At 40.3% G+C, this 14636-nt stretch overlaps 1 protein-coding gene across 1 annotated transcript in view; it reads right to left on the reverse strand.

Annotated features, from left to right (window-relative positions):
* The window catches only part of elk1 (ETS transcription factor ELK1), a 35488-nt gene extending 26742 nt beyond the window's left edge, over positions 1-8746 (reverse strand). Inside the window, exons 1-4 of the mRNA XM_056275054.1 lie at positions 8540-8746; positions 6841-7026; positions 509-682; positions 227-379 (exon numbers count right to left, since the gene is read on the reverse strand). Of these exons, the coding sequence (XP_056131029.1) occupies positions 227-379; positions 509-682; positions 6841-7026; positions 8540-8746 (720 nt within the window). The remainder of the gene's footprint in view (positions 1-226; positions 380-508; positions 683-6840; positions 7027-8539) is intronic.
* Between the last annotated feature and the right edge of the window lie 5890 nt (positions 8747-14636).

A 14636-nucleotide genomic window follows, 5' to 3' on the forward strand; every position in this document is an offset into this window, starting at 1 on the left:
CAGCAGCCAGTCAGACTAGCTTGGTCTAGTCAGAAAGGCACGAACTGAGGAAGCCTCTTGGATGAGAGGCGAAACGTCTTCACGAATATATACCAAGTCCAGTTGCACTTGATTCACCTCCTTTTGAATAAGAAGAAACCAGTCACAAATAAAAACCGCCCATTTGGCAGGGGTCTGGTCAATCAACCACATCACCCATCCCAGAAGTGGGCTCAGACAGACGGACCTGGATTTGACTGCTGGAGCTGGCTGGTATCTGAGGGCTCACTGCTGGGGTGGGAACCGGAGAGGGCTGGGTCACAATCACTTGGAGACCACTCTCCACACCAGTGCCCCCTCCTGATAGGGAGGAATTTGGCTCTGACGAGAGCACACACATCTGAGGAGAGGGAACTCAATCAACTAGTTGAACCTTCATTTTTATTCAGCATTTTGTAATTCCTTGTTTCAGGCAGTAAAACACATGAACAGCTCCTTTACAGAGAACACTTTTACACACACTCCCTACCTCTCTGGGTGTCCTATCAACTTTGGGGGTGGGCTCTTGTGTCAGCAGTAGCTCTGATTTGACAGGCCGTGGTGTGGGCGTGGCCTGCAGTGATTGGATGGTAAAGGTGGAGTAGAGGCCAGACTTCATGTAGTCGTTCCGTGAGCTTTTCTGGGAGCTGCTCGGTGACGAACGCTGTCAATCAAATGACCAACCAATCAGTCTTTCATTCCATAGTTACTGATGGCCAGAATTAAAGAACAGGTTCAGTCGTTTATCGGACATCATTTGGAATCACACAGACAAAACATTTGCAGATTGCCTCAGCTTTGAGAAACTTTTTTTTCCTTTTTGGATTTTCCCCCCCTTTTTCCCCACAACTGTATTTGGCCAATTACCCCACTTTTCCGAGCTGTCCCAGTCGCTGCTCCACCCCCTCTGCCAATCCGGGGGGCTGCAGACTACCACATTTCTCCTCTGATACATGTGCAGCCGCTTCTTTTCACCTGACAGTGAGGAGTTTCACCAGGGGGACATAGCGCGTGGGAAGATCACGCTATTCCCCCCAGTTCCCCCCCCCCCCGAACAGGCACCCTGACCAACCAGAGGCGCTACTAGTGCAGTGACCAGGACACATACCCACATCCGGCTTCCCACCCACAGACATGGCCAATTGTGTCTGTAGGGACACCCGACCAAGCCGGAGGTAACACGGGATTCGAACCGGCGATCCCCAGCTTTGAGAAACTTAATACTTTACTGAATCTACTTTCTGGGTTTCAACACAGTCCAATGGGGAAATCTTTTAAGCCTTCTAGAAGGGGATCTATCCTGGTTTTACAAGTCTAAAACAATTCCCCCATTGTCCTGTGTTGAATCTCAGTGAAAAAATTCCGCAAACTGATTTCTTATTTCTGCAGTGATCAGTGAAGCTTTTGTCTAGAACTTGAAATGATGTCCACCAACATTCTCAAATGAGGTGTCAGTCCAAAAAAAGTGAACCGATCCTTTAAGTAAGGAAGAAAAGAAGAAAGAAGAAAGAAAGCCCCTCTATTTTGTCATTGTACAGTTGTACGGTTACAATGAAATGTGTTCTCTGCATGTAACCCATCCTATTGTGTAGCAGCAGTGGGCAGCTGCAGCGCCCAGGGACCAACTCCAGTTCTTCTTTCCATTGCCTTGCTCAGGGGCACAGGCAGTACAAACTCCACACAGAGAGGACCTGGGATGGCCTGGGGTTCGAACCCAGGACCTTCTTGCTGTGAGGCAACAGTGCTGACCACTGTGCCACCATGCTGTGTGATGTAGTCACTACCATGTCAGTAACCACCAGGTGTCTTAAATGATGTTATTTTACAAATGGAGCAAAAAAAATACAAATAAAAACAGTAGTATTGTATAAGAAAAGCAGCTTGATTCTGAAAGCTGAAAGTAAGGTGCTGCGAATAGGCTGTGAATGAATGACTGTGAGGATGTGTGACATCTTTGACTTCTACAATGATACAGACGTACATGCAGAATAATTACCATCATGAACTGATAAAAGCACTGCCCTCACTTAAGAGGCAGTCATTTAAACATCTTAAGAGGGTAGGTTGAGATCAGGGAAAACAACCTGATTTTGGCACAAAAAGTTGGGCTCAATGTTTTGTTGACACACGTAAACGGCACAGTCATCAGTGAAGGTGTGTATATGAAGGGTAACCAGATGCATTTGACCTGATTAAGTCTGAACAAACAGTGGGATGATTCTTTAGGGAGACATGAAATATGAAATAGATTCTAAAAAGTTGGGTCCACGCACTGTCACAAACTACAGCATTGTAATCAATTATATTAACTGTGTCATGGCAGTGTCATATGTGAACAGTAAACAAGCAAACAACTTCACTTTCAGCTTTTACCACAAAAAGAATGGAAAGGACATTCTTGGAGTGAGACAGTACTTCAAATGTTTCATCGTTGAGATCATAATTCAACACCTTGACAGTTTCTATAAACCTTACACAATTTGAAAAAAAAAAAACCTCATCACACTGCTTTTATAAACACTGGCATCTTATGAATACTCCTTTCTCCATGCATGTCTTTTCCATTCTTCATCTGTAATAACAGCTGATGAAGTCACTCACTTGTTTACTATGAGAACTGTTCACTATTTGAACTGTTTACTATTAGAACTGTTTACTATTAGAACAGTTTACTATTAGAACTGTTTACTATTAGAACTGTTTACTATTAGAATTGTTTACTATTAGAACAGTTTACTATTAGAATTGTTTACTATTAGAACTGTTTACTATTAGAACTGTTTACTATTAGAACAGTTTACTATTAGAACTGTTTACTATTAGAACTGTTTACTATTAGAACTGTTTACTATTAGAACAGTTTACTATTAGAATTGTTTACTATTAGAACTGTTTACTATTAGAACTGTTTACTATTAGAACTGTTTACTATTAGAACTGTTTACTATTAGAACAGTTTACTATTAGAACAGTTTACTATTAGAACTGTTTACTATTAGAACTGTTTACTATTAGAATTGTTTACTATTAGAACAGTTTACTATTAGAATTGTTTACTATTAGAACAGTTTACTATTAGAACAGTTTACTATTAGAACTGTTTACTATTAGAACAGTTTACTATTAGAATTGTTTACTATTAGAACGGTTTACTACTAGAATTGTTTACTATTAGAACTGTTTACTATTAGAACTGTTTACTATTAGAACTGTTTACTATTAGAACAGTTTACTATTAGAACTGTTTACTATTAGAATTGTTTACTATTAGAATTGTTTACTATTAGAACGGTTTACTATTAGAATTGTTTACTATTAGAACGGTTTACTACTAGAATTGTTTACTATTAGAACAGCTCATATTAGAATTGTTTACTATTAGAACTATTCACTATTATAATTGTTTACTATTAGAATTGTTCTCAATTAGAACTGTTCACTATTAGAACTGTTCACTATTAGACTTGTTTACTATTAGAATTATTTACTATTAGAACTGTTCACTATTAGAATTGTTCACTATTAGAATTGTTCACTATCAGAACTGTTCACTATTATAATTTTTTAGTATTAGAATTGTTCACTATCAGAACTGTTCACTATTAGAATTGTTCACTATCAGAACTGTTTACTATCAGAACTGTTCACTATTAGAATTGTTTACTATTAAAATTGTTTACTATTAGAACAGTTTACTATTAGAACAGTTTACTATTAGAACGGTTTACTACTAGAATTGTTTACTATTAGAACTATTCACTATTATAATTGTTTACTATTAGAACTGTTCTCAATTAGAACTGTTCACTATTAGAATTGTTTACTTTTAGAACGGTTTACTATTAGAACGGTTTACTATTAGAACAGTTTACTATTAGAATTGTTTACTATTAGAACAGTTTACTATTAGAATTGTTTACTATTAGAACAGTTTACTATTAAAATTGTTTACTATTAGAACTGTTTACTATTAGAACTGTTTACTATTAGAATTGTTTACTATTAGAACAGTTTACTATTAGAATTGTTTACTATTAGAACGGTTTACTACTAGAATTGTTTACTATTAGAACTGTTCACTATTAGAACTGTTTACTATTAGAACTGTTTACTATTAGAACGGTTTACTATTAGAATTGTTTACTATTAGAACAGTTTACTATTAGAATTGTTTACTATTAGAACGGTTTACTATTAGAATTGTTTACTATTAGAACAGTTTACTATTAGAACTGTTTACTATTAGAACAGTTTACTATTAGAATTGTTTACTATTAGAACTGTTTACTATTAAAATTGTTTACTATTAGAACAGTTTACTATTAGAACAGTTTACTATTAGAACAGTTTACTATTAGAATTGTTTACTATTAGAACGGTTTACTACTAGAATTGTTTACTATTAGAATTGTTTACTATTAGAATTGTTTACTATTAGAACGGTTTACTACTAGAATTGTTTACTATTAGAACTATTCACTATTATAATTGTTTACTATTAGAACTGTTCTCAATTAGAACTGTTCACTATTAGAATTGTTTACTTTTAGAACAGTTTACTATTAGAACGGTTTACTATTAGAATTGTTTACTATTAGAACAGTTTACTATTAGAATTGTTTACTATTAGAACAGTTTACTATTAGAATTGTTTACTATTAGAACAGTTTACTATTAGAATTGTTTACTATTAGAACTGTTTACTATTAGAACTGTTTACTATTAGAATTGTTTACTATTAGAACTGTTTACTATTAGAACTGTTTACTATTAGAACTGTTTACTATTAGAATTGTTTACTATTAGAACGGTTTACTACTAGAATTGTTTACTATTAGAACAGTTTACCATTAGAATTGTTTACTATTAGAACAGTTTACTATTAGAATTGTTTACTATTAGAACGGTTTACTATTAGAACAGTTTACTATTAGAATTGTTTACTATTAGAACGGTTTACTATTAGAATTGTTTACTATTAGAACAGTTTACTATTAGAACTGTTTACTATTAGAACGGTTTACTACTAGAATTGTTTACTATTAGAACAGTTTACTATTAGAATTGTTTACTATTAGAACTGCTTACTATTAGAATTGTTTACTATTAGAACGGTTTACTACTAGAATTGTTTACTATTAGAACAGCTCATATTAGAATTGTTTACTATTAGAGCTATTCACTATTATAATTGTTTACTATTAGAATTGTTCTCAATTAGAACTGTTCACTATTAGAACTGTTCACTATTAGACTTGTTCACTATCAGAACTGTTCACTATTAGACTTGTTCACTATCAGAACTGTTCACTATTAGAGTTGTTCACTATCAGAACTGTTCACTATTAGACTTGTTCACTATCAGAACTGTTCACTATTAGACTTGTTCACTATCAGAACTGTTCACTATTAGACTTGTTCACTATCAGAACTGTTCACTATTAGAGTTGTTCACTATCAGAACTGTTCACTATTAGAATTGTTCACTATCAGAACCTTTCACTATTAGAATTGTTCACTATCAGAACTGTTCACTATTAGAATTGTTTACTATCAGAACTGTTCACTATTAGAATTGTTTACTATTAGAACTGTTCACTATTAGAATTTGTAACCCACTTGGATAAGGAATAACCTGCAAGGATGATTAATAAGCATCTAAGGTAGGTAGTAGTAACCATAGGGTAAGTGCACCTCTTTACTTGGTTCGTAGGAGTCGTGATTAACTGGACTGAGAAATGATAGGAGCCGGACAACCAGGATAAAACGGTAAGTAGACGTATTTAGTGTTGTAGTTGCAACACTCAAAGGTACACATACAATTATACAATGAAATATACAATAATCCCTCAATGACCCGGGTCCTAATACAGGAGGCGCTTTTGGTTCAATTAAGAAAATAAAAATAAAAGTGTGGGTGTGTGTTTTTCAGAGTCCTACCACACCAGGCGTGTGGGAGATTTGTGGGGTTAGGTTCTTCTTTTCTCTTGGTTCCGAGCGGTGGCTCGCCAGTTCCTCGTCAGGAACAATCAATCATTCAAAAGACACGAGAAGACAGGACGACTGTCTCCCCACTGACGGACAATGGCGAATTCTCTCGTTCACTTTTTGTCCTCTCACTTCTAGCTCGAGAGATCGCGTGTGTGTTTTCTGTGGTGCGTTCTAACAATCTCACGCACACAGCAGCTACTGCAATGGAGGCGGGACTTCCAGATAGGCAGACGCTTCTCATTGGCTAGAAAACATGGCTCTACACAATCAATCAAAACACAATATTAACCCTTTGCTGGGATAACTGGATCCCATCTAACCAGATATTATTAATAACCCATTGTGTGACTGGGTTACAAATTGTTTACTGTTATAATTATTTATTATTAGAACTGTTTACTATTAGAATTATTCACTATTAGAACTGTTCAATCTGTTGGCTCTGTTAGCGACGGGCATTGGTAAACATCGGGACACAAAGAGCCTTGGACATCTATAGCTCTGACAACGACTCCAAGAGGATAAATTCTGAGTCTCATCAGCAGCCAGTCAGACTAGCTTGGTCTGGTCAGAAAGGCACGAACTGAGGAAGCCTCTTGGATGAGAGGCGACACGTCTTCACGGCTATATACCAAGTCCAGTTGCACCTGATTCAACTCCTTTGGATTACTATTAGAACTGTTCACTATTAGTACTGTTTACTATTAAAACTGCGGATTGACTGCAGACTGACTTGATAGACAGAGAATGTCAGTGATTACAATGCTGATGTTCAGTTTGTGGTGATTTGTGTCAGACAACAAAGTAAAACAGCCAGTATACAAGCTGTACCTGAGGTAAGCCCTTAGATGGACAAGTAGCAGCCCCACCTCCCAGGCCTTTGGATTGGCTGTTGGGGTCAGTGTTGTCCCGCCCCTGTCCCTCCTCTCCATTTCTTTGGCCGTCTGGCAGGGAGGCATCAGGGTGACAGACAAACTTGTAGACAAACTTCTGGCCACTAACTTTCTTTATGATGTTCTGAAAATACATGAAAAGGGAGAACATTATTATTATGGTTGTGAATCATTATAGCCCTATTAGAAATGTTAACACTGGGGTCCGCGGTGGTGCAGCGGTCTAAGCATCGGCTTTGTGTCGCTGCAGTTGCCCACTGGGGACCGGGGTTCACGCCCCGGTCTCATCAGATCCGACTATGGCCGGACTCGATGAAGCAGCAATAATTGGCAATGCTGTCTTCGGGAGGGGGGCGGAGTCGGCTTGTGTTCGTCACATGAGTGCGTCTCTGTGTGTGTTGGAAAAAGCAGTGGTTCGGCCTGGAGTCGCCTTGTCACGAAAGTGGGGGGGCGTCTCCTTGGACACTGCCGGCCGGAGCGATGCAGTTGGCGAACGCATGCAGTACGAGGTTGGGTGTTTGAACTAGAATAGGGAGCGACTGGCCGCTAAATTGGGAGAAAAAAGGAAAAATTAGAAATAAATTTATTTAAAAAAAAAAGATGTTAACACTGTTATTCCACTTAACTACTGTTATTACCATTATTATACCTATCAAACACCTAATTTTCTTTCTTTTTTTCCCCCTTTTTCTCCCAGTCGTACTTGGCCAATTACCCCACTCTTCACAGTCGTCCCGGTCGCTGCCCCACCCCCTCTGCTGATCCGGGGAGGGCTGCAGACTACCACGTCTCCTCCGCTACATGTGGAGTCACCAGCCGCTTCTTTTCACCTACAGTGAGGAGTTTCACCAGGGGGATGTAGCGCGTGGGAGGGTCATGCTATTCCCCCCAGTTCCCCCTCCCCCCTGAACAGGCGCCCCGACCGACCAGAGGAGGCGCTAGTGCAGTGACCAGGACACATACCCACATCTGGCTTCCCAACCGCAGGCACAGCCAACTGTGTCTGTAGGGACGCCCGACCAAGCCGGAGGTAACATGGGGATTCGAACCGGTGATCTCCGTGTTGGTAGGCAACGGAATAGACTGCTACGCTACCCGGACACCCTCAAAAATCCTCTTTTCGTTTCTAATTTTTTTCCTATTTTATTTTCTAATGTTATTATCAGTGGCCTTTGTAGTGGCAACAGTAATACTTAAAGTAGTCATATTATAGTTACAGTAGCAGTGGCAGAAACAGTAGTAATAGCAGTGATTATATTAGCATTAGCATTGTTGTAGTAGTATAAGAAATGGAAACGGATGATCCGCTGTGGCGACCCCTAACGGGAGCAGCCGAAAGTAGTAGTAGTAGTAGATTGTTGTAGTAGTATGGTTTTACAGCTGTAGTACCTTATTATAGTAATATCTGACCGTAACAGCAGTAGTAATATAAGCAGTAGAAATAGAAATTACAGCAGTAATAATATTAGCAGTAGTAATAGCAGTAATAGTAATAGTACCTTACTGCAGTAATATCTCAAACATAATAGCCACCGTGATAGTAATAAATAATAGCACCTCATCATAGTAATATCTCAGACCTCTGCTCGGTAGTAGTAGCATCAGTAATAGTAAAAGTGAGGTAACGGTGATACTACCTTATCATAGTAATATCTCAGGGCTCTACTTAGTTTGTCGTAGTTCATGGTATGTTTGTTTTTGTGGAGGCCCCAGAGTCTGGCCACCTCCTCAGCATCCAGGAGTTTAAACTCGCCCTCCTCCCCGGTCCAAGAGATCAGGTGACGCTGTCTCTGGTCCTCCAGGAGGTGCAGAAGGAACTGCCACAGCGTGATGGATGGATCCATGGCTGGAGAAATTGAGAGAACAGATTAGATAAATACAGAGAAAGAGACAGACAGACAGAGAAAATGAGAGAAAACGGGATATTCAGATAATGACAAACATTTGGCAAGAGAAAGTCTCTGCAATAAAGACCTTTTTTTGCATGAATATTGCCAATACCGGCAGCACGAGTCACATGCAAAGAGAGTGAGAGACAGATACACAAACAAACAGATATACAGAAAGGTGTCTGAGAAAAGGTGAAGAGAGTTCATCCAGAGAGAGACCAGACCGATACCCAACAACAAAGGAAAAACAAAAACAAATAAGAGACGGAGGAAAAGATGGGTAGAAAGTGAAAAAAATATATAAAAGGAGGGGAAAGGTTTAAAGAGAGGCTAAGAAACATCATCTCAGTGGTGTTGAGCATCACTTGGTGACTGATGGATCTGACATGAGGAAGTGATGAATGAGACATGAGCTCCGTCAGGATCACTGGTAAAGAAGCAGCTCTGCATGCGGACTTTAAGTTCTGGTGTAGTTAAAGGACAGAATGTTCTGGTCTGTCTGTAAACACAGAGGAAACCACAAAGCCAGACCACTTTTAAGACCTCAAAATCTGGACAAAGGACTCATGACCCGATTCCTGTTTTTGCTCAAACCTGTATCAAGAGTCTTTGCTTGTAAACACTCTGTAAGGACTAAGGCGTTGAGTGGCTGTTGCAGCTCGAACAGTGCTATAAAAATGCAACTTGATTGATTGGACGATATAGCGTCGCAGTAATAAACACTCACCAAAAGTTGATTGTGGTGAATTTCCATTCTCGGAATAATTATAAATGGGGATAATTGTAAATATCCTCACATGAGGGACTTGAAAAAGCAGTCTAGCTCGCTAATGTACAGTCTAGTCAAGTCAATTTTATTTGTATAGCCCAATATCACAAATGTGGAAATCATGGAAATTTATTCCATGATTGACTCTGATCACTGATCAGCCGTTTCTGGCTTCATGAGATCGATAACTGCTGTTTATTCTCTTACTCTCGATTCTCCTCTATATTCTGCCCTAGCCTCTTCATTTATCCTACTGATTTTGTTATTTTCTGTGCTTCATTCAGTTATTGTTAGATTCTCTAGTTTTTCAAACGACACTTGTTATTGGGCAGCCTTTCGTTACTAGTCTGTTCATTAGCTTCGAGCTTTGCCTAGCTTAGCAGTTAGTAGCTCTATTGCATTTGCTGTAAAGCAGCCTCATTAAAATGATGGTGTGTGGTGACTGTTGCACAGTTACAGACAGGATTAGAGAGACGTGTCCGTGAGTTAGAGCAGCTTCTTTCGGCCAGGATTACATTAAACGTGATGGGCACTCCAGATAGCCTTAGCCCCGGGCCTGAGAGCAGACCTGCTATTGTTAGCACTAGCTCAGCCTCGTCAGCAGATGCGGCGGAGTTTGTCTCCGTTTACTGGCATGGCAAGGCTCGCAAGAGCAAGCCACCGGTCGTGTGGCCTGGTCTGCAGTCACCTCTCCTGACTGCAAACCGGTTTTCGCCACTCAACACCCCTGTTGGTAGTCCTACCTGTCAGCATGCCTCTCCCGCTCCTGTTGACAGAGTAAAGCAATGCACAGATTGCACACTAGTGATAGGAGACTCCATTACCCGCAATACCAGATTAGTTTCGCCAGCCTTGGTTCAATGTTTACTCGGGGCCAGAGTCTCCGACATAGAGGCTAATCTTAGGGTGCTGGCATCACAGAGGGAGAGTCAGGGAACCCAGGCACACAGCACCACTAATTTCAGCAACATTGTTATTCATGTCGGCACCAATAATGCTAAGATGAAGCAATCAGAGATCACAAAATCCAGCCTAGACAGAACACTTGAGTTGGCCAGAAAGACGTGTCAACATCGACTGATCGTCTCTGGTCCCTCACCTGTGAGGGGTGATGATGATGTACAGTAGGCTCACCTCAATGAACCGCTTGCTGGCTCGTTACTGTAATGAGCAGGGATTCGGCTTTGTTGATAACTGGCCTTCTTTCTGGGGCCGCCCTTACCTGCTGAAAGCGGACGGCATTCACCCTCCTGGGGGCGGCGCCGCTCTTTTGTCTAGCAATATAGATAGCTGTTTACGTTTAATTTGACACTAGGGACTTATCATTCAGCAGGTTGCAGGTGATTAGAGAGCCTGCTAGTTTCAAATCTAGTGTGGATGTGGAGTCAAGTAGTTTAATTAATGTGATTAGTCAGGGAATTTCTCATAGTGTAGATTATCCGTCCGATGGCTTGGTCTATAACATTGAGACCGTTTCCCTACCCTGCTGTATTGCTCCCAAGCTCTCCTCTCCTAAATGTATGAATCACAATAATCTAATAATCATTCCTACCACCGGTAGTGGTGAAATGTGCAACAAAGTACCAAATAATATACAGAACCAAACATCTAATGTTGTCAAAAGTGTGACCACACATCGTTCAAAGCACAGGTCGTCAAAATTGTCAACTATTAATACAAGGTGTCTAATTCCAATTAATGTGTCCCCTATTGGTAGCTCTAAAGTTCTGCCTACTACTGATCACTTCCACAAGAGGCTTACATTTGATTTCATAAATAACAGATCACTGTCTACCAAAGCACCCTGTGATGGCCTGGCGGCCTGTCCAGGGTGTCTCTCCGCCTGCCACCCAATGACCGCTGGAATAGGCTCCAGCATCACCGCGACCCTGACAGCAGCATAAGCAGTTAAGACAATGGATGGATGAGTGTCTACCAAAGCCTTACTAATAAATGATCTGACTCTTGAACATAGTTTTGATACGATTGGGAAACATGGCTGAAACATGGCTGAAACCAAATGTTTTCTTCCCTTAAATTAAGCTTCCCCACCTAACTATACTTATGCCCATGTAGCTCGGGCAAAAAAATCAAGGTGGGGCTGTTGCCTTAATATCTAAATCTATTTTCAATCTGACTTCCAGACTTGACTCTAAAATGCCAGTCTTTTGAGAATCTTATTTTAAGTCCATCTCCCTCAGCCATGAATAGACTCGGCTTAGTCCAGACGGTGATACTCTCACCGATCCTCCTCTGTCACACCAGCCCTCACTCATGTCCTCCCTCACCACATCCATAAACCTCCTCTTTGGCCTTCCTCTTCTCCTCTTCCCTGGCAGCTCCATATTCAGCATCCTTCTCCCAGTATACCCAGCATCTCTCCTCCACACATGTCCAAACCATCTCAATCTTGTCTCTCTTGCTTTGTCTCCAAACCGTCCAACCTGAGCTGTCCCTCTAATATACTCGTTCCTAATCCTGTCCTTCTTCATCACTCCTAATGAAAAGCTTAGCATCTTCATCTCTGCCACCTCCACCTCCTGTCTTTTCATCAGTGCCACTGTCTCCAAACCATACAACATAGCTGGTCTCACTACCATCTGGTAAACCTTCCCTTTAACTCTTGCTGGTACCCTTCTGTCACACATCACTCCTGACACTCTTCTCCACCCACTCCACCCTGCCTGCACTCTCTTCTTCACCTCTCTCCTGCACTCCCCGTTACTTTGGACAGTTGACCCCAAGTTTTTAAACTCATACACCTTTGCCACCTGATTAATACTGATTTAATAGTGATTTATAGAATATTTATAGAATACTGATTTAAATACATTTTTCAAAAAGAGAAATACAGTCCATATTCTTAATGTAGCACAACAGGGCTCATCACAGCTATGCTCTCTAACATCTAGTCTAATGTCTTCCATGTCCAGGGATTATCATTAAATCCTCCTTTATATTTGCTGTATCTAACAGCTAACCTTTTGGTTGGGTAATCTATGACAGACTCCCGCTAAATCCAAGTGAAGGGGGAATAGGGGTTGCTACTCACAAGGGTCAGTGGGTTCTCGTAATTACAGGGAGGAAATAGGGAGCAGACTAGAAGTCAGACATCTCAACATTTAACTCTCACAGAAACAGTCTGAAGTGAACAGAGTAAACTATCAGATGAACTGGATCACCAGACTACAGAAGAAGACAGACATGGCGGAGGTGAGAGGAATTGCCTCTCTGGTAAAGCAGGGACAAGTTAAGCGTGCAAATCTGCCTCATTACCACTGGCTCACCCATTACACAATGACCCTATCCAACACCTTGGAAACCATCACCATGGCACAGAGCCCTTCATCAGCAGTAACCACGGAAAAGGACCAACAACCGAGATGAAGAGCAAGGGGTTAAAAAGAGGAAGAGATAGTAAAAGAGATTTAGGGCAGGATTTATGGAAAAATAGCAATAAACTAATAAAAAAAGGCAGACTTTGGTAGAGGAAATTCAGAGTTTAAAAAAAAATCCCTTGTCATTTCACTACTCATTTGGAAACACACAAATGCACCAACCCACTCAGCTCTCCAAGAGAAGTGGTGCCCCATCTTCAATCAGAAAAGACTGAATTCTCAGAGGAAGAGAAGGGGTAGGAACAACTATGTATACTTCCTCCGACTCCCTTTCCAACACGTAACAAATTATCTGATGTATATGGAGATTTGTTCACTGAATTTGAGGTGTGTATTTGTTATATCCTGCTTATTTACATGTTCAAAACTTCATTCAGTCATTCATACGAAACAGATTTAATCAGATATGGCAGCTTTTTACAAGCCCTTCAACCTGGACTACACTGGCTCCTCCTCCACCACAATCTGACTGGTATCTACTCTGTGCTCTTTCCTGTCTGCTACCGTCTTCCTGTCTGCTAATGTCATGTAGCTAGATATCAACGTCTGTCTGCTACCATCATGTACCTAGATACCAACATGTCTGCTACTGTCATGTAGCTAGATACCAACATCTGTCTGCTACCATCATGTAGCTAGATATCAACGTCTGTCTGCTACTGTCATGTACCTAGATACCGACATCTGTCTGCTACTGTCATGTAGCTAGATACCAACATCTGTCTAATATCATCATGTAGCTAAATACCAACATGTCTGCTATCATCATGTAGCTAGATACCAACATCTGTCTGCTACCATCATGTAGCTAGATACCAACATCTGTCTGCTACCATCATGTACCTAGATACCAACATGTCTGCTACCATCATGTAGCTAGATACCAACATCTGTTTAATATCATCATGTAGCTAAATACCAACATCTGTCTGCTATCATCATGTAGCTAGATACCAACATCTGTCTGCTACCATCATGTAGCTAGATACCAACATCTGTCTGCTATCATCATGTACCTAGATACCAACATGTCTGCTACTGTCATGTAGCTAGATACCAACATCTGTCTGCTACCATCATGTAGCTAAATACCAACATGTCTGCTATCATCATGTAGCTAGATACCAACATCTGTCTGCTACCATCATGTAGCTAGATACCAACATCTGTCTGCTATCATCATGTAGCTAGATACCAACATGTCTGCTACTGTCATGTAGCTAGATACCAAAATCTGTCTGCTACTATCATGTAGCTAGATATCGTCTGTCTGCTACCATCATGTACCTAGATACCAACATCTGTCTGCTACTGTCATGTAGCTAGATACCAACATCTGTCTAACATCATCATGTAGCTAAATACCAACATGTCTGCTATCATCATGTAGCTAGATACCAACATCTGTCTGCTACCATCATGTACCTAGATACCAACATGTCTGCTACTGTCATGTAGCTAGATACCAACATCTGTCTGCTACTGTCATGTAGCTAGATACCAACATCTGTCTAATATCATCATGTAGCTAAATACCAACATGTCTGCTATCATCATGTAGCTAGATACCAACATCTGTCTGCTACCATCATGTAGCTAGATACCAACATCTGTCTGCTACCATCATGTAGCTAGATACCAACATCTGTCTGCTATCATCATGTAGCTAGATACCAAC

This window comes from Lampris incognitus, chromosome 2, assembly GCF_029633865.1.
Source record: "Lampris incognitus isolate fLamInc1 chromosome 2, fLamInc1.hap2, whole genome shotgun sequence".
Classification (NCBI taxonomy): Eukaryota; Metazoa; Chordata; class Actinopteri; order Lampriformes; family Lampridae; genus Lampris; species Lampris incognitus.